This window comes from Heterocephalus glaber, unplaced genomic scaffold (genome assembly GCF_053883595.1).
Source record: "Heterocephalus glaber isolate CG9 unplaced genomic scaffold, H.glaber_assembly_v1.0 deba00001509, whole genome shotgun sequence".
NCBI classification, from domain to species: domain Eukaryota; kingdom Metazoa; phylum Chordata; class Mammalia; order Rodentia; family Bathyergidae; genus Heterocephalus; species Heterocephalus glaber.
Genome location: NW_028258325.1, coordinates 1,290,064 through 1,315,596, shown reverse-complemented (window position 1 = coordinate 1,315,596; position 25,533 = coordinate 1,290,064). Strand labels below are relative to the sequence as shown.

Below are 25,533 nucleotides of genomic sequence, written 5' to 3'. Positions count from 1 at the left end.
GGGATAAACTCTTCCAGGTCACGCCCTCAGGAACCTGCCTCTTCTGACCAGACCCAACCTCCCAACAGCGAGTCAGCAATATCACCTCCATACTCCAGTCACCCTCTGAGAGCCCTGCCTGGGAGTGCATGAGGCTCTTCAAGGCCATGTAGATAAAAACTATAACAAGGACTTGTGCTGAGACTTAATGGGTGAGGAAGAGTAGGTGGTGTATAAAAGGAAGGGAAGTTAAAACAGCAATCAGGCACCACTACATACCTATTACAATAGCTGAAATCCAAATAAATACATAAAATTTGAATTTTTAAATTTATAATTATTGCTGGTGAGAATGTGGGGCAATAGGCACTCTCATCATTGCTAGTGGGAATAAAAAATGATGCAGCCACTTTGGGAGAGTTTAGCACTTTCATACAAAACTAAATATTATGTGATCCAGCCGTTCTACTCCTAGATATTTACCAAACGGATTTGAAAATTTATGTCTGCACAAAAACCTTTATACAAATGGTTATGGAAGCTTTGTCAGTATTGCCGAAAACTGGAAGCAACCAAGCTGTCCTTCAGTAAGTGAATGGATAAACAAACCAGACAAATATTATTCAGTGATTAAAAGAAATATACTAGGAAGCCATAAAAGACATAGATTAATCTTAAATTCAGAGTGAATTTAAATTGCCAAGTTAAGCCAATCTGGAAAGTCTGTATACCATATGATTCCAAATTACCTGACATTCCAGAAAAGGCAAAACAACAGATACAGTAAAGAGATGAGTGGTTGCCAGAAGCTCAGGGCCAGGATTGGGAGGTGAAGCTGAATAGATAAAGCTGGGAGTTTTTTAGCAAGGTGAAACTGTTTCGTATGACACTACATTGTGGGTAGTTGCCACTGCACATTTGTTAAAGCCCATAGTATATACAACACCAAGAGTGAACCTTAATGAATGCAAGATCATTAAAAAGATCATTTATGAGACTGGGGGATTTCTGGATGGAATGCAGAATGTGATATTTCAATCTAACCATATCAAAAATGTGAAACAACCTCACCAGGGAAAGTTGGGGGAATGACCCAAAATGGAGAGAGTCTTGAAGACCAAAGATGGAAGGAACTGAATGTAATCACTGTATTGTAGTTGATGAGTTTGCTTTCCTCAGGAGTACAGCTTCACATGCAGATACCACTGTGCCTGTGCAGTAGGTACACAGGTTGGTACATACACATGTATCTCCTTACTCTGTCAGTGGAGAGCCTCCCATGACTGCCCGTAGCAAAGAGCGCACTCAGACCCAGAACTGATACCACATTCTAATAAAGTTAAATCCAGATTTGAAGAAATGGCTAGGGCAGAAAATATACAAGATGAGCCCAGGACATCACATAGTGCCAGAAAATAAGAAAATGCTTAGGAGGGGGGTAGATTGTGTTAAAGGGACACAGAAGCCAACTGAAAGAGATCTCAGTGGTGGCTAGAGCAGGAATAATCTGATTAACACAAGGAGCATGAATTGTAATCCAAAACATAAAATAAATATACACAAGTACCTAATGATATAACAAGCAATTTTCAGCATACAGATTTATACCTAAATATTTTAAGTGTTAAATGCTTATAATTGTTTTATTTAATTTCAGTGTCCAATCAGTCATTGATAATATGTAGGTGTAATTAATTTTGTATATTGACCACATTGTAGGGCCTTGGTGAACTCAGTTATTTGTCCTAAGAAGCTTTTTTGTACTTTCCATGGATCTTCTACCTAGATAATCATGTCTTCAGTGACCAATGACTTTTTTATGTCTTTTCTACAGCATGCTTTATATTTCTTTTTCCTGCCTTATTATGGGGGCTAGGACTTCCCATACAATAATGAATATGTGTTGGGAACAGACATCCTTGCCTTTTTTCTGATATATATATATATTTTTTGTACCAGGGATCGAACTCTAGTCCTTGCGCTCGCACAGCAGGTGGCAAAACCCCTGAGCTAAATCCCCGGCCCCTGATTTTTTTTTTTTTTTTTTTTGTACCGGGGATCAAACTGCCTTTTTTCTGATTTTAAGGGCAAAACATTGACTCTTTCACTATTAAGGATGATGTTAGCTTTGAATTTTTTCATAAATTCCCTTTATCCTGTTAAGAGGGTTTCCTTTTTTAACAATTATCAATGGATATTTAATTTCATCATGATCATGTGATTTTTTTTTTCTTCTTTAATTTAGTGATATTGATAGATTTTCTGATGTTGAACCAACCAAGCCTGGGATTTGGGGGGACTAACCCCACATCATCATGATGCATTCTCTTCTCTGTCTTTCCTTATCTCTCTCCCTCCTCCTCTTCTTCTTCTCCCCTCTCTCTCTCTATGCAAATGAAATTCAGATAGATAGATGAATAGATAGATATTCAGCTACATATAATATTTTTTTAGGATTTTTGTCCATTTTAACAAGGAATATTGCTCTATAGTCTTCTTTTCTTGTAATATCTTTTTCCAGTTTTGCTATCAGTATTCTAACTGGTCTATAAAATGTATTAGGAAATATTCCCTTTTCTGTGTAGAGCTGCATTCTCCTGTTCCTTTTCCTGTCTTCCTTTAAATTATTGAATAAATTTTAGAATTTAATTTTAATTTTAATTCACATAATGATTTGGGAATGTTTCTTTGTATAATATTTTTAGTGACTACTATATAAATTATAGTAATATCCAATCTTAGACATTCTTAGATTTCATATTTTATCAATTCAAGAAAGATGCAAAACTCTTACCTTCCTTTACCTCCCTTACTTTATGCTGAAATTGTCACATGTAAAAAAGTGTTATAATTTTTGTTTTCAACAGCTTTTTTTTTTTTGAGACGGTCTCACTGTGTAGCTCAGGCTTGCCTTGAACTCATTATGTAGTCCAGGCTGCCCTCGAACTTGCAGCGGTCCCCCTGCCTCAGCCTCCTGAGTCCTGGGATTACAGGCCTATGCCACCCATGCCCAGCTAACAGCTACATATTTTAAAGAATTTGATGGGCTGGGAATTTAGCTCAGTGGCACTGCACCTGCCTCACAAGTGCAAGGTCCTGAGTTTGATCCCTGATACCAAAAAAAAGAATTTGAAGAAAGTCTGTTATACAAGAAGTGATTAAAAGATATGATGAGGGCCAGGGATTTAGCTCAGTGGTTCCGCTGAATGCCTCACAAGCATAAGGTGCCAAGTTCAATCCCCAGTACCAAAAAATAAAAAATAGAATAAAATAAAAATAAAAGATATGATGAATGTTTAAATTTTTAAAAAACTTATTATAGTTAAAGCTAAGAGTGATGGGATAAATGTGTTCAAAGCAAAGGGAAGTATTTTGAGTATCTGGAGGGTGATTAATGATGATGTGTCTTTTACTATAACAAATTTTTTAATTTAAAAATTGTATTTTTATCACACATTGTTGATCAATTTATGGCATAAGGTCCTGAGTTCGATTCCTGGTACCAAAAACAAAATTTATGGCAATTTCTGTCAAATAAAAACAGGAAGGTGTCCTCAGCCACCTTATTTACCAGATGTGGCACCATGAAAGTTCTGGCTGTTCCCCAGAATCAAATGAAATATGAAAGGTAAACATTTTGAATCAATTCAGGACATCAAGGCAAGACAGGTTAAATACACAAGTGAAGACTTCTAAAACTGCTTCAGAAAGTGACAAGAACCATGGGATAAGTATGTTTGAAGTGAGGGAAAGTATTTTGAAGGGGATTGATGACAACATGTCTTTTACTGTAATAAATTTTTTTAAAAGTAAACATTCACAATATATATATTTTGTTTTGTTTTGTTTTGTTTTTTGTCTTTTGAGACAGGCTTTCACTATGAGGTTCAGACTGCCCTTTAACTCACTATGTAGCCCAGGCTGACCTCAAACTGGTAGCAATCCTCCTGCCTCAGCCTCCCACATGCTGGAATTACAGTTGTGTGTCATCACGCCTGGCATATAAATATATTTTTTATCACACCTCATATTTATTTATCCAGATCTTGGCCATTTCTGTTGTCCATCCTTCATTCCTGAACTTCTAGGTTTCCTTAGGAAACATTTTCTTTTGGCCTAAAGAACTTCCTGTAGCATTTCTTTTAGCGTAGGACTACTGAAGACAGATTCTCTTCATTTTATCTGAGAAAGTCTTTAATTCGCCTTCATTCCTGGAATTTGTATTTGCTGGAGTTCTGGGCTGACACATCTTTTCCTCCGGCCTTTGAGGTGTGATTCCACTTCCTCCTCTGTGTGCTTGGCTCCAAGGGGAAATCTGCAGTCAGAGAGATTGTTCTTCCTCTGTGTGAAATGTAGCATTCTGCTCTGACTGCTTTCAACATGTTTTTAAATTTTTGTTTTTCAGCAGTTTGATTAAGATATTTCTGGGCCTAGTTTTCTTTTATCCTATCATACTTAGGGCTGCTCATCTTCTTGAACTAGAAAAATTGTCTTTCACTAAATTTGGGGAAATTCTAGTCATAATTTTTTTTAATTTTTTACCTTCAGGGGATAAAATAACATAAACTGATATTGTACTTTTGATATTATCCTCCAGGTCCCTGAAGCTCTGTTCAGTTTTTTCAGTATTTTCCCCTCCTTTTGATTAGGCAGTTTCTCTTGATCTACTCTCAAGTTCGCTGGCGTTTTTTTCTGTCATCTCTATTACCAGGTTTATCCTGTGACTGTTTTGGAAGTTTTAAAAGTATCATGTGATTCTAAGGCACAGAACACTTGAGAGCTGCTGACTCAACACCTTCAGCCTTCAGTGTCCTCACCTTAAAAAATAAGGAGAAACTGCCTATTTTGCCACCTCCCGGACCTGCTAAGGGACCTACAGAACATCATCCCTAAGACAGCTTGAGAGGAGAATTAGCCAGACCCAGTCAGGAAGTCACCACCAACGATCAGGGGATATGACAGTAGAAAGTCTCAGGATGTGACCAGTGGAAATAGGCAAGAACATGGCTGTTGCTCATTACCTGAAGTTGTAAAGATGTAGAGCAAAGAGGCTTTAAAAACAGCCCCGAGGGCTGGGGATTTAGCTCAGTGGTTGTGCTGCCTGCTGCGCAAGCTCAAGGACCCAAGTTCGATCTCCGGTACCAAAAAAAACCCCAAAAACCAAAAACAGCCCTGAAGGGTTTGTAAGGCATGCAGCCACATCCTCCACCAGTCACAGGAAGACACCTGGCACCAGGAGCAGGGGGAGGGCACTCGGGGCAGAGGCCAAAAATCTCATCTTAAAACACAACCTTAAACTAATGACAATGCACACATTTCACAGAGGTCCACCTTTATCATATTACATAGGAAAAATTAAGTTAACCACCTCATGATTTGGGCTGCCTAGAGAGTTACTGTGTGTAATTACACATGGCTAGACTCAGAACTGCTCTCGAATTTGCTGATTGTACTTACTGGCATCCCCAGCAAAATTATGTTTCGATATTAGTTGCATTAAATGTTAATATGTGCATGCATGATTCATTGACATTACTTATTTTGTTTATGTTTAGTATAATATTATGCATTTCAATACCTTCACATGGTACAGATTAATTTAAGAGTAGATATTTCAACTAAAGCTAGTCTCTTCTTAATAATAACAGAATATCCAAGGTATCTCCAAGCAACCAATTCAAATTACTACACCTCCGATATTTAAAGGTAACTCATTTCTTTCTACTTTGATAAAATCTCAGGTCACATCTTTTATAAAACCTAGAAATGTTTATAACTGCCTTTTCTATGCAACCGCTTCACTTTCCTGAAGTTATTCTCTTTATTCGCATGACTAGGATTTAAATATACATTGAAAAAATAAAAACAGCTGAAGTGATATGGTACATCCCTTTCAGGAGTTTACAAGTTAAAATAGACAATAATTATACCAGGGAAGTAGATCCCCTCCTACCATCTCTCCCCCACCAACTTCCCAATAAAGACAAAACAAATATGCAATACCACTGGCTTTTATTAAAGTCTGAAAATTGCTGAAAGTGTTTATAAAAGCACACCAACATTCTTTCAAGCAGTGCCGTGTCACCCACTCCCCATAACCATCTGTGTTGGGGCCAGTGCTCCCCCTGCCCTCAGGGGCTGGGTGGGAGGGCATAGCAGCACCCCAAGGCACCATGAGTGGCCTTTTCTACACACAATGGGCACCTCCAACAGCCAGGGAAGGTGACCACAACCACTCTGTCTCCTCCTGACCCTTCATGATTGCCAGCAGGAAGGGCATAGCTGCGCGCCCTGCATGGGGCTAATCAACAAGGCTTTCACGGAAGTATTTGGGTATTAATATTTGCCTCTTTCCTTTCTTGGTCAAGAATTCTAGACAGAACGGAAAGTTTTAAGAGCAGAAAAATCTCATTAGATTTTAATAATATTATTTTTAAATTACCTTAGTAGAAATCACAAAAAAGTCTAGACTTGATTTTGGATGACATTAAAATAACTCCGTACTGAGGAACAGCTGCGAGCCCGCTCATGACTGCACTCACCACCTGCTCTTGCATGACCATGCAGGTGAAGAAGACAAGGCTCTCACTATCTCCCCAAGAGCCCTGTTTGTCTCCTCCCAAGGCCACACCTTCCTGGCAGCAGGTATGTGCAAGCGGCAGAGGAGGGTGCCACCAGTCCCTGTGGCTCACTGCTGGGCCTTCTCATGCAACTCAAATATTTACAAGCAGAATAATTCAAAGGTACTTGTAGAACTCATTCTCTCAAATAAACCCTAAGGCAAATATTTATATAAAACAAAGGTTTCTTATGCACAGTACACTATAGCAGGTCTCTGGCTCTCAGGTCCCATCACTGTGCCACATTTAGATCCTACACATCCTTCCCCAGCCCACTTGGTCTGTCTCTCTCCTCCCTGGCCCTCATCACTGTTTCCTCCCCTTGCTCACTCACTGGCCTTCCCAAATAATTTATTCAAATTCTCTGCCTCCCCCTTCCAGAATTTAAGTTCCATGAGGAAAGAGAATTGTCTTTTGTTCAATAATGCATCCCATGCACAGAGCCTGGCACCTAGAATTCCTAAAGTTGTGATGTGTAGAGTGAATGAATGAACAAATCAATGAACACCACCCACCCAGGAGGTGTTGTTGGTCAGGACGCAAAAGAGATCTTTGGACCTATGAATGGCCAGTGCAGAGGCTAGAGGAGGCCAGCACCGGGGAGGGGAGGGCGCCTGAGGGTGGGCTGCAGGAGAGCAACAGTGGGGCACGCTGGTGAGTTCGGCATTAACACTGAGCTGTCTTACAGACTTTTCACAGATTGAATTGCGCATTCTTGCACATTTATCTGGGGATCCAGAACTTCTGAAGTTATTCCAGGAATCTGAAAGAGATGATGTATTTTCTACCCTGACTTCACAGTGGTAAGATAACAAGCGACAATATTGTCAGATCTGCAGGAATGCTAACATGATGTTACAAGTCTGAAGTTATTCCAAGGCAATTTTCAATAAGAAAGAAATTAAATTTTTCTCTAGTAGTTAATCATTTTGAAAAGAAGGGCAGATAGCTAGGATGCCAAGAGTTTCCTGATTACAAAAGAACTGGTAGCTCTTCACCATCGACAAGGAACAGAATGGGAATGCTGGGAGAGTAACAAGTGTGAGTCACTCAGGAAGAGGGAGTCCAGGTGCTGGCCATATGAGCTCCCGGCCCCATAAAGGAGGGCGAAGGTCCTCTCTCTCTGTGTCCCCCTCACTCGGTCAGTGCTGCGCTGTATGTGGCAATCCCTGTCCAAGTTCCGCCTCTCCAGAGGCAGGTTCCTTCAGGTGCAGCTCTGCCACAGGAGGCCTGGCTTTCTTTTTGACATCACTATGGCTTTTCCCCTCCTGGTGCTCACCTGGGCTGGGTGGCCACTGCCCACACAGTCAGAATTTGCTGTGAGAAAGAGGAGGGTGGGGTCAGCTGTTGGAAAGTCACTGGCCTCCCTGGGCAGCTGCAGGTGCCACCTGTCACTGCATTGCATCTCTCTTTCACCTGCTCCCTGTGGCCCTTCTCCCTCCTCCCCTCCTCTCACCTCCTCCCCTTATCTGTCACCTGATCACCCTCTGAGATCAATGGAGGTGCCACTTCCAGGAAGGCTGTCTCTTGCCCCACACAGAGCCCAGCACTTGCTCCTCACACACTTGTGTCTGTCATTGTCACTGCTTTCCTGAAGGCTCATGAGCTCTGTGAGACCAAGGCTGCACCCCTATGGCCAGAGCAGGCGCTGGCTGCTCCTAGCCTTGTTGCTGCCCATTCTCTGGTCCTCCGTGGCTGATCTCCAGCACCCCAGCTGCCCACCTCACTCAGCTTGCTCCTGAACCTTGGACTCAGGAAGCTCTTTCCCTGATCTCATCCACACCTGCCTGCGGACATGACCTCAGGGGCCCTCCCTGACCCAGTCCTGACCTTCCCCAGTGCTGCTGCCCCTGTCTGGTCCCCATCTGTGCCCTGCAGTGCCCACCAAGCCTGGGGCTCACAAAGGATTTGTCAAATACACTAGTGGATACAGCAGAGTTCAGCCTTCCCTGTGCTCACCAAAAAACCACCATCACAAGACTCATTTGAATAGTAAAATTCAGGAACTATTTAAAATATTGTAAAATAACAGGAGTGAGAACTTTACTTATGCTCTAAGCTGGACTTAAGAGTGGATAGTTGTGGAAATTGTGTTTGATGGTGACAACAGGGAAAGTGGCAGGAACAGAGAATGATGGGTGCTCGCCTGTCAGAAGACGGAGTGCCAGACACTTACAATGAGGTGATGCTGTGCTACACGGCACTATGAGGAGCCAGGTCCAGCTCTAAAACACCAACCCAGAGTGCTGCCACCTGCCATCAGCAGGGGCCGCCTCTCCTCTGTCCCCATCCTCCACTTTCCTCTTCAGGCTTGGCCCTGCCCTTCTGCAGTGCTGTCCTTTGACACCAGTGGTCTCCACCCTGGCCAGGGTCCCCTGTCAAGCACGCACTCCCCACTTCTGAGCACCCTCAGATGCACACGTGGTCCTCACTGGCTTCACTCACATTCTCAGCCACCCAGCCCTCCCTGTCCCACCCTGTCATGTACCGTGGTGTGCAGTGATGCTGTCTGTCCTTCACCTTCACCATGCTGAGCTTCAAGGGGCAGATGTGTCATCCCAGCACATTCTGGCCACTCAGTCAGGATCAGGGAGATGGAGCAGTGGGCACTGAAGTCCCTTGTGGACCCTCTTGTGCCCTGCTCAGCCCCAACAGCCACGCCCTTGGGACCCAGTATCCTTTGCCTTCCCTCTGCTTGCAGATCTCTATCCCTGCATGATCCCCACTACACTTTCCCATCTCACAGCCCACATGCTGGAGAAAGTCATGAAGTGGAGCAGTCAAGAAGCAAGTCATCCAACTCAGGAGGGGTCCAGAATGTCCTCAGTACTTAGTCTCATCAGCTACTCCAGTCACTTCTGATTGTCGCACAGTTGTCCACCATTCTCTCAGTCTTGAAAGAGGACTTCCCCTGGGTGAGACTCCTGAACACCCTCTACTCTCCTGCTGTCCTCTCATGTCCTCCTCCCACTGTCCTGTGGCTTCTGTTTCAAAGGACAATAAAGGAACACTAGGAGCAACTTCATTTCCAAGAAACCAATTTCTTGACAACCACAAACTGTCAAAACCTAGCTAAAATGAAATTAATCTGAATATTACTGAACTATTAAAGAAATTCACTTAGCAACTTGAAAGTGTCTGAGGCCCAGATGGGTTCACTGGAGAATTTTACTAAACTTCTAAACAAGAATTGACATCTGTTTTATAGAACCTCTTCTCAAAACCAGAAGTGGCTCACTTAGCACTTCCTTCTATGAATTCATTCAGCATGAACACTGATGCCAAAACCAGACAAAGAAAGTCAAAAAGCAAAACAGACAAAACTACAGACCAATGTCACTCATGAATTTAAGTGCAAAAATCTGCTGCACAGTATTAGTAAACCAAACCCAATAATATATAAAAAAGAATTATGTATCACATGTGAGCAAATCAGTGTATTCCATATTAAGCTGAAGAACAGAAAAATAGGAACATATTAATTGATGCAGACAAAGCCTTTGACAAATTCAACACCAATTCATGATAAAAATAATTCTCAGCCAGGGATTTAGCTCAGTGGTTTTGCCACCTGTTGTACAAGCGCAAGGATCTGAGTTCGATCCCTAGTACCAAAATAATAATAATAATAATTCTCAGCAAGTTAGAAATAGTTGGGAACAACCTCAATTTGATGAACATCTGTGTTAAAAAAAGCCAACTGCAGAATTAATGATGAAAAGCAGAATGCTTTTCTCCTGGGACCAGGAACACCTTATTAATATTGAGCATTAAAGGTCTGGGGATTTAGCTCAGTGGTTTCACCACCTGCTGCGCAAGCTCAAGGACCCGAGTTCTATCCCTGGTACCAAAAAAAAAAAAAATATTGAGTATTAAAGTTGCAACCACTACAAAAGATAAGGAAAATAAATAAATTGCATATAAATTGGAAAGGAAGAAGTAAAACTGTATTCATAGATGAGACGATTGTCTATGTAGAAAATCCCAAAGAATATATGGAATTTTAAAAAATTCTAGAAGTAATAAATGAGTCCAACAAGACCCAAGATCAACACACAAAAATTGATCACATCTCTATAAACTGACAGTGAACATGCAGAAAGTGAAATTTAAAACATAATACCATTTTAATCACTCCAAAGAGGATGAAATATGATGGTCCCTGGTTAGTTTGTTTGTTTGTTTGGTACGGGGATTGAACTCGGGTCCTTGCGCTTGCTGGGCAGGCGGCAGCACCACTGAGCTAAATCCCTGGCCTAATGGTCCCTAGTTTGCAAAGTTTCAATTTATTTTTTTTTAACTTTACCATGGTGTAAAAACCATGTGCTTACAGTAGAAACCCCACTTCAAATTTTGAGTTTTAGACTCTTCTCAGGGTACTGGTATGTGGTGTGGTCCTCTCTCTCCACATGGTCAGCAGCAGTGAACTGCAGCTCCTGGTCAGCCCTGTCATCACGGGGGAAGAACCGACATTTGCAGTGCGCTGTGTTGCTGAGCTGGTGTTCAGTAGGTTAGGTGTATTAAATGGCTAAACCTTCAATAGGTAAGCATTCTGCACTTTATACATCTAACCTGCTGTACTTAGCACACCTTGTCTACTCAACATCCCAGCTGTGCAACACAGTACACTGTGGAATATGTACTATGGGCTGTAGAATGTTTCTTCTTTTCCAATCTTCATGGCATTTATTTCTTTTTTAATGACATTTCCCATTTACAATAGGTTTACCAGCATATAATGCAGTTGTAAGTTGAGGAGTTATTTGTACTGAAATGTTCAACTAACAAAATATGTACAGGATTTGATGCCTAAAATTACAAAATGCTGATGAATCAGACATATAATAAATCAAGAAACATACTATATTCATGGTATTAAAGACTCAATATACAAACATGTCAATTTTCCCTAACTTGATTCAAAGGTTTATAATGCTATCCATATTAAAACTGAGATATGGTGTTTATATAATAGAGAAGCTTATTCTAAAATGTGGATGAAAAGGCACCAGAAGAGCTAAAACAACCTTGATGAATAATAAACAGGTTGGAATCACTACCTTAGACTAAGATTTAATATACAACAATCAAGAGACTGTGATGTTGGCAGAAGGACAGACACGTGGATCAATGGAACAGAAAAGAGAAACCAGAAATAGACCCACACAAATATGCTCAGCTGATTTTTTTTATAAAGTTTTAATGTATGAGAGAAAATAATTCCCGTCAGATTCATGTCAAGCTGGTCACACATAAAAGCTGATTTGAAAGGTTCCTGTCTACATTGGATATTGTGTAATGTCCTTCCTACATTTTATTAGGTTGTATTCGTTTTTGGAAGAACTTCAAAAATAAGAAGCTTTGCTTCTAATTCCCTACCAGCAATAGTAATCCAGCATTTGTGACTTATACTATAATTAGTTGCTGTGGAAATGATTTTTATGTTCCAAACAGAGGACTAGAATAGCACATGATAAAAAAGCAGATCAAATACCCTTCAAAATGTTTTCTCCCTGTAAATGCTTTATTGTTTGAAACCAAAAAAAGCAGAAAGGCAAATATTCTGAAATATTTAGTAACATTTTCGAAGAGTAACAATTTCCTTGAAAACCCTTTAGATTCTATAGTCATATATAAAGAGGAGGTTTGGAAGAAATGGTAGAAATGATATGTGAAGCTGCAGTTTACCAGACAGGCGCCGGGGCTGGAGAGTTGGGTCTGGCAGCCCCTGTCACCCGCCCTTGCCCGCCAGGATGCTGGGAAGGCGCAGCACTTTGCACTGCGGTCCACTGCACCCGTGCCTTCATCCTTCTTCAGTCACCTTTGTATCTTCACCTCTGCCTCACTAGAGGTTTCCTAAAAGTTTTACAAAATGCAGAATAAAAATATTTTCAGACTGAACAATTTTCAGACTGAAATTTAAAGGAAGAGCTTATCACGACAGAATACATTTGTTTTTCTTCTGCCTAAAGCTTTGAGTGCTTCTCTGAGATAGTCTCCAGTAGAAATAAATAGATCAGTAAAACTGCTTCAATTTGCAGATAACATGAATGTCCATGTACAAAATCCCAAGGAATATACAAGAACATATAAAAAAGCTTGAAAGCCAGTGCTGTTGGCTGGAGCTCCCTGGCTGGGCGTCAGACTGGCCCTGTGCCTTGCTGTGGAGTGGAAAAGTGACATGTGTCACTCCTAAGCAGAGACTTTAAGAAGGTGCTTGTGATTTCTCTTGGTCAGTCTTCCCTGTTGGAATAGCTGGCAAAAGTGTTGAGAGAAACTGCTCCACCATCTTGTGTTATAAACAGAGAGCCAACCTGTGAGGGAATGTAGTGAGGACGGGAGATACTATGAGGTGGTAAGATTTTGAGGTGACTGGGCTCTAATAGTCCCTCAGGAGTCTGTGCTGTGAAGACCACTGTGACAAATCCCAAAATGTAGCCAGCATTGAGGCCAGGTGGCTGCCTGTGAGAGGATGTCTGTTGGAGGCTGGAAGATGGCCCTTGGTGAAACTCTCACCTATGATAACTTGTAAGGGAGATAATATTCCTGTTGAGCTGTGGCTGTAGGCAAAGCTGGGCCAACCAAATGCCTGAACGTGCATTTGATTGCTATTGTCTATAACCAAGAAAAGAAGTGGCCATTGTACAAGTAGGAACCGAGAGAGCTGGAGTCTTGCACAGTTGAGTGTATCAATGATTCTCACCTCCATCTAATGAAAAGTAAACCTGAAGATGCTGAGTGAGAACACAAATCAAAGTGGGGGCCTTGATGTCTACTGCCAGCTTATAAGAGAAGTTAGGGGCACCCAAATCCTTACAGTTGGGCAGCTCTGAAAAGAAGAGCGGAGAGTGACAGGCTGTGGATCTCCTACATACTCCCAGTCATTCAAGGTCATCGTGCACCGAAGGTGAAGTCTGGAGAGGACACATCTCTGAACGAGTGGTGGGATATCTGTGGTGCATGGGACTGACTGAAGTCAAGAGGGAAGAGCTGCGCGCATTTCTGGGAGCTGCAATTCTCACAGAACCACCAGTCTGGGCTAAAATACTCTGCAATCATTTTTGAAACTTAAAGTAACTTTTGGGCCCCCAATCTTCCATAGGCAAGAAGCAGTGTGGGAACTGTGCTTGAGGAAAGCAATTTCTCCACCACCCTCCTACACAGAGCCAAGAATGGTTATGGAAGACAGTTCCAGAAAGAGGAGCAGAAGACCAAGGGGAACACCAGACTGGGAAGATACTCCAAGGGAACAGAGTTAGGGCCTAATCAAGGAAATCCAGTGAGAATCCAGAGGTTCCAGGGGCCAGTCATTGGATGTGTCTACTTTGTTCTTCCTTTTCCAAACGGATGTCTATTATGGCTGTTCTGTCCCTGTCCCTTACCCACAGTGCATGTGGAGTGACAGGCTAGCCTTGTTAATCATTGGTGTCCACATCAAGACCTGATATAAGGAGGATCACAGTATACTGGACTTGGAGTCGATGACGTACCAAAATAATCTATGGAAGACATGTCAATGGAAGAGATAAAATGGGATATTAAAGAACTTGTGGTTCCACTAAAATAATTCAAGAAAGGTAGAGTGGAGAGCAGATGAGATAAATAAAAATCAAAGCTGAGGCGGAAGATTAAACTCAGTTGTTCCTATAAATTAGCATAAATAAACTGAAAATTTCAGTTAAGAGTCACAAATTGTAAATAGATACAGTTATGGCCATATTAAAAGCTAAAATAAAATATTCATTTAAAAATTTTTATTAATAAAATACTTTTTAAATATGAAAAAGCACAAATTGCCAGATTAGACAGGAAGACAAGACCCAGTTGTAAGAACCTGTTTACAAGACACTAATAAATATGTAGCTTGAAAATAAATGCTAATCATAAGAAAACTAGTTTACTAGATTAATATCAAAGTAAACTTCAAAATGAAGTGTTGCTAAAGATAAGACTATTTCATAATGACAAAAAAACCCCAAATCATTAGAAAGTTATAACAGTCTTCAATTTGAATTCACCTAATAAAAAAAAAACTTTAAAATATTTGAGCCAAAACTTGAAACTAAAGAAACACATAGAATGTATATTTCATTATTTGCTCTCTGAAAAATTCTTGCCAATTTTTTCAAAGGGGAAATTGCCTTTCAAATAAACCTTTAAAAATATCCATTTAGAGTGCCATATCATATGCCTTTGGTTATTGCTCTTTTAGGGTACCATTTATGGTGCTGGTGTCCAGCTACCCACATTGTTAAATATTGGATCACCGCACATTATTGCTCCTGAGCTCCTGTGTAGCGCTCCGGAATAAAATGCTGTTGTGTGATTAATTGTAGCAGACTCCTCAGGCAGGATGAGGTCTGCTTCAGAGGTTGCATTTCCCCTAAATAGTATTGCTTAATCTTTCAGATTCTTCTAATAAAAAGCTGATTGTATGCCTAGCACCTTTCACTCCTTCTGATATTCCTGCAAGCATTGTGGCTTTACACTGGTTTAGTGCTCTGTGCGCCTGCAGAGTGCTGGTGTTGCACCTTCTCGGACAGTGCAGTGACAGACACAGGCCAACAGAATGCCAGCTCCACCAGGAGCACCGCTCCCGCTTTCCCTAGGAAACACAGTCAGCCATTTCATCCTTATCTGGGAGAGCATCTTCACATGTTCAAGCCCATGCCCTGCTGCTGTTTCCCACTGCAGTTTTACAGACTAGGGTACCGCTGGCAGAGCAAGTGTGAGCCACAAGCCTCAGGTCCCGTGTGAACCTCCCTGGCCAGCTGCAGCTGGCAGAGGTGGAACAGTCCACAGCATGGCATCACTTGCCTTAGGCGAGGGGCAGGGGGAGGAACTGTGACAGGTACTAATACAGGGCAGCAAGTTGATACAGGGGATAGATGTAACTCTCAAACCTGCTAGATACCTGAAACGTAACTTCGTGTTCTCTAAAATCAAAGAATGAATTCTAGGAACAACGGAGGTTCAGAGTAGGAAAAATTGGGCTGGGCATTTAGCTCAGTGGCACTGCACCTGCCTCACAAGTACAAGGTCCTGAATTGATCCCCGGTACCAAAAAAAAAAGGAAAAAATTATTGAGAGAAAGATAGCTTCTGTCTAAGAGAGAGAGAAGGGGGACTGGAAATTGGTTTGCCTGGGACCTTGTTTCCCAGGGGGTTTTATGGAGCAAACCCGTGAAGTGAGGTGGGTTCAAGGTGGGGCAAAACTATAGGCAACTAGGGCTGGGTATTTAGCTCAGTAGTTCCGGCACCTGCCTTGCAAGCGCAAGGTCCCGAGTTCGATCCCCGGTACCAAAAGAAAAACAACACACACAAACTATAGTCAGCTAGGCAGGTTACAAGTACAGTCGCTTAGGTAATATTGATCCAAAGGGAAATCACAAGGTGGGAATGAGGTGGGACAAAACTGTGCTCAGCCAGTAAGATTACAACAACTATAGTTGTTTAGGTAATATTGATTAAATGGGGATCAAATGGGGAAGCAGGTCACATAGCAAGCATACAAGGGATGAACAAGGATTTCCAGTAAGGGGTGGGTCAGGGACCTTTCCTAGAAGGGATGGTTAAGGTCTTGGTCCCTCACCCAGGTGATTGATGCCTGCTTAGAGGATCAATCACTGCTATTCATGCCTGGGGGAAGTACATGAGTGTAGTAGTTTCTCTCTTTTTATGATATTGACCTTCAGTGAATGTGTCTCTATTGTCCTTCTAATGCCTACAAAACATCTAATTAACTTGCCTATCTACAATAGTACCTCACAAGTGAACAATTTATGTTGGAGCTGGAACGATTTAGGGGGAGAAAAATCCCTGAATTTGCATTTTTGTTCTGACCACCTTTTGGGTGTCCTTCCTTCTTGAGGGTTCTGTCCCTTCTTGTCTGCTTTCCATCTCTTTAGCAGTAAAAATAGCTATAGTCATTACTTACTCTATGGCTGGCATTGCCCATCTCATTTAATACCAACAAATCTAGGATGTCCCTGTTTTCCATTTATAGATGAAGGAACAGAAGTAACTGTTGGTATGGATGAGGAAACAGGTGCCAACAGCCAAGTCTGTGCTCTAAGTGCTTTGGACACCTCCTGGTTTGGGATTATGATACTCAGAGCCTTCGAAGCAAAGAGAGGGAACCTTCAGGAAGCGTCAGCCCAGACTTTAAAGAGAATTGAAGAGGAGACTATTTGGAGAACCTCCTGGAGCAGTAGGAAGCTTGGAGACTGCTCAGTGGAAGCCACAGAGGACATGCGAGGAAATTGTCCCACCCCTGAGTATCTGTGCAGAGACCCCTCTGGCCCACGTCCTGGGTATCACCATTGTCGCTGTGTCTGTGGCAAGGCAGTGGTGGAGAGCCAGAGAGAAAACGTGGCTACTCTGTGCACCTGTGCTCAGCCCACACCCCTCCCACTTCCAGCCCCCTCTTCTGCCAGGGCTGTGTGGCTGTCGCCCCACTGGGCATGTCCCCACCGCACCCCTCCCCAGCTCTCCTAATTATGTGGAACTCACTTGCCTGTGGATCACCCCCTCCCATTCCTTTGCTTTGTCTTAGTGGGACCAGGAGACATGCCACCTTAGATGCCTACCGCATGGTTGTCGGCAAGGCTGCCCTTAAACTCCCCTGTGCTCTGCACAGTGAAAGGCTATGGGGCCAGAAAGGAAGAGGGGTTTGTTCCAGCCATCCAGGGAGCAGACAGCAGGGACGTTGGAGAGGTCCAGACTCAGTACTAGGAGAAGTGGGGAGGAGCGGGGTGTGGAGTGTGGCAGGCCAGCGGGGAGGAGCCATGAGAGTGAGTCTGAGAGTCTGGCTGGAGCCTCTGCACATCAGTAAGGAGATGCCAGGCAGACAGCTGCCTTGACCAGGCTGGTGCTCACAGTGGCCCGGGGTGGCAATACCCAGCAAGGGGCAGTGGCCCTCAGATAGGGTTACCTGGGTGCACCCGCACACTTCTGAAGAGGCCAGTCCAGTAGGTAGTACAGGCATACCCTTGAGCCAGCTTTCGTGTGTAGCACCTGGAGTAACAGCAAGGACAGGCCTCGGGTGGAACTCACAGGAGGAGTAGGTTGCCCTGATCCATGGCCTATGCCCCTAATCTGCCCATCAGTCACTTCCTCTCCTGGCCACCACTCAACTGTCATGGCTCTCGTGGTCTGATGGCAGCAGTGACTACACACTTGGCAGTGAGCAGAGGAGGGTCGCCTCACCTCTGTAGCTCCAGCAGATCTTCCTCTGAGTCTAGTTATCCTTTAAGGGCTTGAGTTTGCAGTAAGGAGCTCAAAGGCGCGTCTTTAGCTGTGCTTCCCTCTGAGATGATAATGATCAGTGCTCATCCTTTGCAAGTGGGTAAATCGCCAGGCAGCCTGGCAGCTCCTCCAGAATTAACCGCAGAAGGTGTGTACCTGAGAGAGAGGAAAACAAATGTCCACACAAATTGTACAATAACGTTCCCAGAGGTTTTATTCATAAGCAACAGATAAAACAAAAGAGGAGAACACAAGTGGTCCTTCCATAGCATGAGATATTTACATCCAGCCTTAGAAAGGAATGAAGCACTGATGCCTATGATGTGAATGAAACTTGAAAGCAAGATTTGCTGAAAGAAACCGATCATAAGTTCTCTGATTCCATTTATATGAAATGTCCAGATCAGGCAAATCTCCAGGGATGGAAAGTAGATTAGTGGGGTTTGTGGGCTTCTTTTTTGGACTGATGGAAGAGTTCTGGAAATAAGTAATAGTAGTGATGGCTGACAACGAACTAAAAACCACTGAACTGTATCTTTTTTTTTTTTTGATATTGGGGATTGAACTCAGGATCTTGGACTCATCAGGCAGGTGCAGTACCACTGAACTACATCCTTGGGCCTAAATTGTACACTGTAAAGGGTGAATTTTATAATATATGAATCATATCTCAATAATAAAAAAGATAAAAGCAATAATCAGTTACTCCTCCTAACAATTTTTTTTTGGTACCAGGGATCGAACTTGGGACCTTGCGCTTGCGAGGCAGGTGGCGGAACCACTGAGATACATCCCTGGCCCTCCTAACAGTTTTTTAAAGTTAAAAATGAGCAAGGTGTGGTGATGCATCCTGTAATACCAGCACTCTGGGAAGCTGAACCAAGAGATTGCAAATTCAAGCCCAGCCTGGGTAACATAGTAACTTTGTGAGACCCTGACTCAAAAGTTTAAAAGGGGGCTGGGGATGCACTTCTGTCTGAAGGCCTTAGGTTCAAACCCCAGTATTGGAAGAAAAAACAAAAACAGAAATACGGTTATAGAGTTTGATTTTGGGATGACAAAAACGTTCTGGAAATAAATAGTGATGGTTGTACAACATTGTGAATATACTAAATATTACTGAATTAAACACAAAAGAATTGTTCAGATGGTAAATCCATGTATATTTTACCAAAAAGCAACAACAGTTAAACTGCACTAAGGAAAATATAACTGAATCTTGGACAAGCCACTTCAGTGAGTGCTGCAGTTCATTCATGTGAGGGAGCACTTAGGAATCACACCTTCCTTTTTGCCTGTAGACAGTGGTGGCTCTTTCCTAAGTACATGCTTGAGTGGGCAGTGGGCCAAGAAGGGCCTCTGGGCACCCCAGGTGTGCAGCCCCCATGGCTCCCTGGGCGTGAGCCACACTTCACCTCTGTCTTCGTTTCCTACTTGCTGGGACACATTATCCAACACCAGTGAATTAAAGGAAGAGAGGTTTATTTTGACTCAGAGCTTGTGGAGGTTTCAGTCCGTATTTGGCTGGCTCCCTAACAGGGCAGCACAGCACAGGGGTGTGGCAAAGGGGAAGCTGCTCCCCTCACAGTGACCAGGGAGCATAGAGAGAAGGCAAGAGTCAAAACCTTTCCAGGCTACCTCCCTAGTAACCCCCTTTTTTCATACCAGACCCCACCTCCTAACACCAAAGCTAACTGTAAGCCCCCATAATCCAATCACCTTCCAAAAGCCCTGCCTATGAGCATTAGGTTGTTGGGGAACATCTAAATATATACCATTATACTTCTCGTCTTTTCTCTGAGATTAAACCAGTGCTTTACCTGCTTCATGGGTTCTCAGGCCAAGTGTGGAGATCTTGCTGGCCATGGTCCATCCTGCCAGGTTCCCTTCTTACCCTCTGCCCCACAATCCCCAACTCCAGTTACCCTCCATCCCTGTTCCTCAGTATCATCAGACTTTCCAATCTACTATGTGAAAAGTTATGTTTTAGGATCCTTATTTGTATTGTACAGGACTAATATGGTTCTATTAATTAGCTATTCCTATGTCCACTGCTAGAAATTACCTGCTTATCTTTTCTGCACCATTTTCTATTAGATTTTTTTTGTGATGACTTGTGGAGATTCTGTATTCTAGACATTGCTCTATTGCTCCTTTATATCCCCAGGATATGGTTTGCCTTTTCACTTGTTTATGATCCCTTTTATCATATAGGACTTTTAAGTGGTGATGTGGACCATCATCTGTTTTTTATGGTTTGTATTGTTCATGTTCTTTTCAGCACTCTTCTATTTGTGTTGACACATCATCGTCAAAATCCCACAAGTCCAACACAAGAACAGAATTTTAAAAATGGTAAAGGTAAACCTATTAAGATTACAGTAGACTTTCAATACAAACCTTAAGGACCAGAAGAGTATGAAGCGAAGTGTTTCAAGCCCTAAAAGAAAACAATTTCCACTTATGCTGATATATCCTGAAAAACTGTATCTTTCAAAGTTGATGGAAAAATTAGATATTTTCAAGATAAAGAGCACCTAAAGAAATTTATGACCACCAAACCAGCACTCCAAAAAGTTCTCAAGGCTATCTAGAAAGAAACAATGAAGCTAAAAATGACAAAAGGTCTAAAAGGATGAATATACCAGAGTGGCCAGTTAAGTAGAAGGGAAAGATAGGGAATCAGCAACAGGAAAATAATGCAGTGACAGGAATAAGCTAATACCTATCAGTAATAACTCCCAATGTGAATGGGGAATCAAGAGTCACAAATTGGCAGAATGGATCCAAAAAAAATCAAATAGTATGCAATATACATGAAACACATTTAACCCAAAAGAAATTCACAAACTAAAAATCAAAGGATGGAAAACAGTATTCCATGCAACGCAAACCTGAAAAAAGCAGGTATAGTGATGCTACATTCAGATAAAGCCTTCAAGCCAAAACTGATCAAAAGAATAAAGTAAGTCACTACATATTGGTTAAGGGAACAATCCAAAAAGAAGAAATAACAGTCATTAACATATATGCACCAAACAATGGTGCACCCAGCCTCATAAAACAAGTACTACTATATACAAAAGATCAGATAAAAATTAAATACTTAGGAATTAACCTAAGGAAATAAAACACTTCTACAATGAAAACTACAATTCTCTGAAAAAGGAAGTCAAAGAAGACATCAGAAGATAGAAAGATATCGCCTATTGCTGAATAGGCTGAACCAATATAGTAAAAATGGCCATACTTCCAAAATTGATATAACAGATTTAGCATAGTCTCAATGAAAATACCAAAAGCATTTTTCATAGAAGTGGAGAAAACAATCCTAAAATTCATTTGGAATCAGAAGAGACCCAAATAGCCAAAGCCATCCTGGGTAACAAGAACAAAGCAGGAGGCATCACAATCCTGGACTTAAAGTTATACTACAAAGCCACAATGATAAAAACAGGATGGTACTGGCACAAAAACAGATATGAGGATCAGTGGAACAAAACGGGATGCATAAACAACCCCAGGCATTCAACTATTTGATCTATGACAAAAGGACCAAAAAACATACACTGAAGGAAAATAGCTGTAGGGAACAGGGAAAGGGGATGTTACTAGAACCCCTGCAGTGAGTCCTGGTCTCCTGTGAACCAGGACAGCACAAGGCAAAATAATGAATAAAGACAGGAAACCAGACTTAGAGAAGAAGCTGAGCTTTGGGCCTGATCATTGCTGCTCTGGGCAGCAAAGACAAAGGCACCCTGAGCGGCCACTATTTATTGGGTTCATAGGGAGTAACAGATGACTCAGGGGGTGGTGATAATCCTAAAACCATGAGGACCTTATGCTGATGAGGATATTAGGTGGGGAAGGATGAGTTAAACTGATAAAGAATTTGTCCCTCCCTAGGTAAGACCTTTCTACTGGATTCTCAAAGAACCAGAATGTCTTTAGCTGATCTTGCCCTTGAGTATCACAGCATCACAGAACCATTGAGGTCTCAGCTGTGACCAGAGACAAAAATAGAATTATGTTTTGGCATGTCATAATTGGCTCATGGGCAAGGTGACATTGAGCCTTAGACAGCTATAGTCATACTTTAATTATGAAATGATTTTTCCCCAAAATTTATGTAGAATTTCTCCCAACAAATAGCCTTTTAATAAATGGTGTTGGGAAAACTGGCTCTCTACATGCAGGAGATTGAGTCTAGACCCATATCTCTCACCAGGTACTAAACTAAAATAAAAACAGATCAAAAAACTAAATGTTGGGCCAGGGATTTACCTCAGTAGTTTCACAGACTGCTGCGCAAGCGCAAGGACCCGAGTTCAATCCCCAGTACAAAAAAAAAAAAAAAAAACCAAAAAACTAAATGTTTAAACAGAAACACCTAACCTACTGGAAGATAAAATAACTAAAACTCTTGAAGTCACAAGCATAGGCAAAGACTTTCTGAACAAAAACCTGACTGCACAGAAAATAGAAAATCAACAAATGGGATCATATCAAATAAAAAAGCTTCTGCACAGAAAAAAAAAACCCAATAGAGTGAAAAAAACAACGTGCAGAATGGAAAAAAAATTATCAGCTATTCCACCTGTAGTGGGCTAACACCTAGAAGATATAAAGAACTTTAAAAATTAGACTTGTCCAAATAAAAGACCCAATCAAAAAATGGGCAAGTGAAGTGAATGGACACTTTACAGAAGAAGTACAAATGGACAGTAAATATATGAAAAAATATTCAATTGCTGGCCATTAGAGAAGTGCAAATTAAAAGAAAACGGAGGTTCTATCTTAACCCTAAAAGAATGGCCATCATCAGAAATCCAATGATAACAAATGCTAGTAAGGCTGCAAGAGAAAAAGAGCCCCTCTACATTGTTGGTAGGAATATAGACTAGTAAAACCACTACAGGAATTAGTATGGCAATCCCTCAAAACACTAAAACTAGAAATTCCCTTTTCCCCCACTATTCCCCTTCTAGGTATCTTCCCAAAAGAGTTCAGTACATCATATTATAGTAATACATGCATATCCATGTTTCTGGCAGTACAATTCATAATAGCTTAATCTTGGAAGCAGCCTATATGTCCATCAGCAGATGAATAGATAAATAAAATGTGGTGTTTATACACAATGGAGTACTATGCTACCAAAAGGAGGATAAACTTTAGTCATTTGTAGGAAAATGCATCCATCTTGAGACCATAATGCCAAGTGAAATAAATCAGACATACAAGCTTAAATATTGCATGGTTTCTCTTATATGAGAAACCCAAATTATAAATAAAGACCAAAATAAAAGATAGATGATAGGAGGGCTGGGGATTTAGCTCAGTGGTTCTGCCACCTGCCTCGCAACCACAAGGTCCCGAGTTCGATCCACGGTACCAAAAAAAAAAAAAAAAAAAAGATGATAGGAAGTAGGGAGATAGATCTTTCTCAAATAGGAAAGGGATCAAGAGATGGAGGGAGACAGGAAGGAAGAGAGGAAAAGGGGGTGAAAAAGGAATTAGGATGTGTCATGTCCATGTACCAACTCCACACATAGATTGTAAACATCACATACTTCAAACATATACTATCAAAAGTGAAATAAATGTAGTGTACTACAGGTAAGAAAGTAATCTATGTAACACGGATCCTTTGATTTTTTTTTGGTCCTGGGGATGGAACCCAGGGCTTTGCACATGCTAGGCATGTTCTCTACCAATAAGCTGCACCGTCAGCCCTGTCCTCTGATATTTACAAAGCCTCCCTTAGGGCTGAGTGAGTCTCCTTCTTGGTGTATTGGTTCTGGAGTTCTAACAGCTGGAGTTTATTATTTGCTTTCTTCAGTTATTTTTCTCTGATTTGTTTGTTTGCTTGTTTGATCTCCAAGTTTCTGAGAAAAGTATGTTAGAATCTCCAGTTATAATGGTTTCTTCCTATTGGTCTGCAAGTTTGTAGGTGTTTTGCTGGTGCTATCTTTGTTTTACTGTTTCTTTCAACAGTACAAAATCTCCTTATTTGTCCTTAATGACTTTTTCTTCATTTAAATTAAATTTGATCAACAGTAGGTTTTCTTTTGAAGCATATTTTCCTTGAATATCTTTCCTATCCTTTGATTCTCAACTTTGTGTCTTTTTATAATAATGTTGAAGAATTTAAATCCAACCCGTAAATCCCTTTTTCTTAATTGGTGATTAAGGTAATTACTCTTGTTATGAATCATGGTGACCTGGCTGTGTTATTCCTTTAATCATCTTAATGCTGTGGGATCTGTAGTGATGATCCCTTTCATTCCTGGTTTTAATAGTTTATGCCTTCTCTTCATTCTTATTTAGCTCTGCTAGGGATTTATATATTTTATTAATCCTTTCAACACATAAAATATCTTTGTTAAATCTTTTGTTTCCTGACATGTTCACTTCTGTTTTTTCCTTCCTACTTCCTTAAGATTTATGTTGTTATTTCATTTTCAGCTATCTGTGATAGCTATTTAGATCATTGACTTTCACTCTTCCTTCCTTTCTAATGTGGATTAGGGTTATAATTTTTTAAGCATGGATGCAGCTGTGCTATAGATTGGATGTGGTTTATCCTCCAAGGTTTGTGGTCTGCAGTGTGCAGTGTTGAATAGTAGAGCCCTAAGATATGGGGGCTCATGGGAAGGAAGTGGGTGATGCGGACCTCACCCTTGGAAGCGTTCACACTCAGTCTTGACAAGTGGGTTAGGTCTCAGCTGAGCAGATTGTTATAAAGTGGGCCCACATCACGTGCCTGTCCCCCCTGCACAAATCTGGTTTCCTTTCCTTTTCCTGGCATGTTGTGATGAAGCCAGAGGAATCCTCACAAGGATCCCAGTGCCATGCTGTTTGGACCTTGTAGTCAGAATCATGAGCCAAATAAACCTCCTTTCTTTATATAGGACACAGCCTCAAGTATTTTGTTAAAACAACATGGAACTAAGACAAGCTGCATTCCATAAATTCTGTAATGCCTATCTTCACTATCATTCTGCTCAAAGCATTTTCAAATTTCCCTAAGGATTTCTTCCTTGATCCAAGGCTTACCTAGAAGCACAATGTTTAATTTCCAGATACATGGGGATGTTTTAGTTTTTGTTGTATTTGTTAAAGGCAATCATTTCTAGCTTAATCCCACTTTTGGCACAGAAAATTCTTTGTAGAATTTTGACCTTTTGAAAAGTGTTTCAAAATGCTTAATGGATTAGCATGAGGACAATTTTGCACATTTGACCTAATGATTAGATACAAAATTCTGTATATGTCAATTCTGTCAGGTTTGTCAAATGTGTTAAATGTCCCAACCCACACACAATTTTTTTTTCCTTTATGATTGAGGATTGGTATATTTCCCCTTTTGATTCTCTTGATATTTTTCTGTTGTTAGGCAAATTAACTTACAACTATTTCTTATGATATAAGCTAAGCAAACTTTTTTCTGTTAATGTTTGCATGGTATATTTTCTCCATCCTTTTACACTTCTAACTTCTCTGTACCCTTGTATTTAAGGTGTGTCGTTTGTAAACAGTACATGGTGGAATCTGGGTTTTGCCCAGTCTGGCTATCATAGCCTCCTTCTCCCCTACTCCTTCTTCTCTTCCTTCTTCTTTATCATTTTCTTCTTCCTCTCCTTACTCCCTTTGCCTTTACTAAACCCAGACCTTCACACATTCTA

General features: G+C 41.3%; 1 protein-coding gene across 6 annotated transcripts in view; it reads left to right on the top strand.

Moving 5' to 3' along the window:
* The window catches only part of Poln (DNA polymerase nu), a 147,337-nt gene that overhangs the window by 102,913 nt on the left and 18,891 nt on the right, over positions 1-25,533 (top strand). For 5 of the 6 annotated variants that reach the window (XM_021260401.2, XM_021260400.2, XM_087187780.1 and 2 more), the window contains 3 exons: positions 5,628-5,685; positions 6,547-6,624; positions 7,288-7,402. In XM_021260401.2, coding sequence (XP_021116060.2) covers positions 5,628-5,685; positions 6,547-6,624; positions 7,288-7,402 — 251 coding nt within the window. The remainder of the gene's footprint in view (positions 1-5,627; positions 5,686-6,546; positions 6,625-7,287; positions 7,403-25,533) is intronic. The other variant, XM_021260402.2, reaches the window with a different exon arrangement.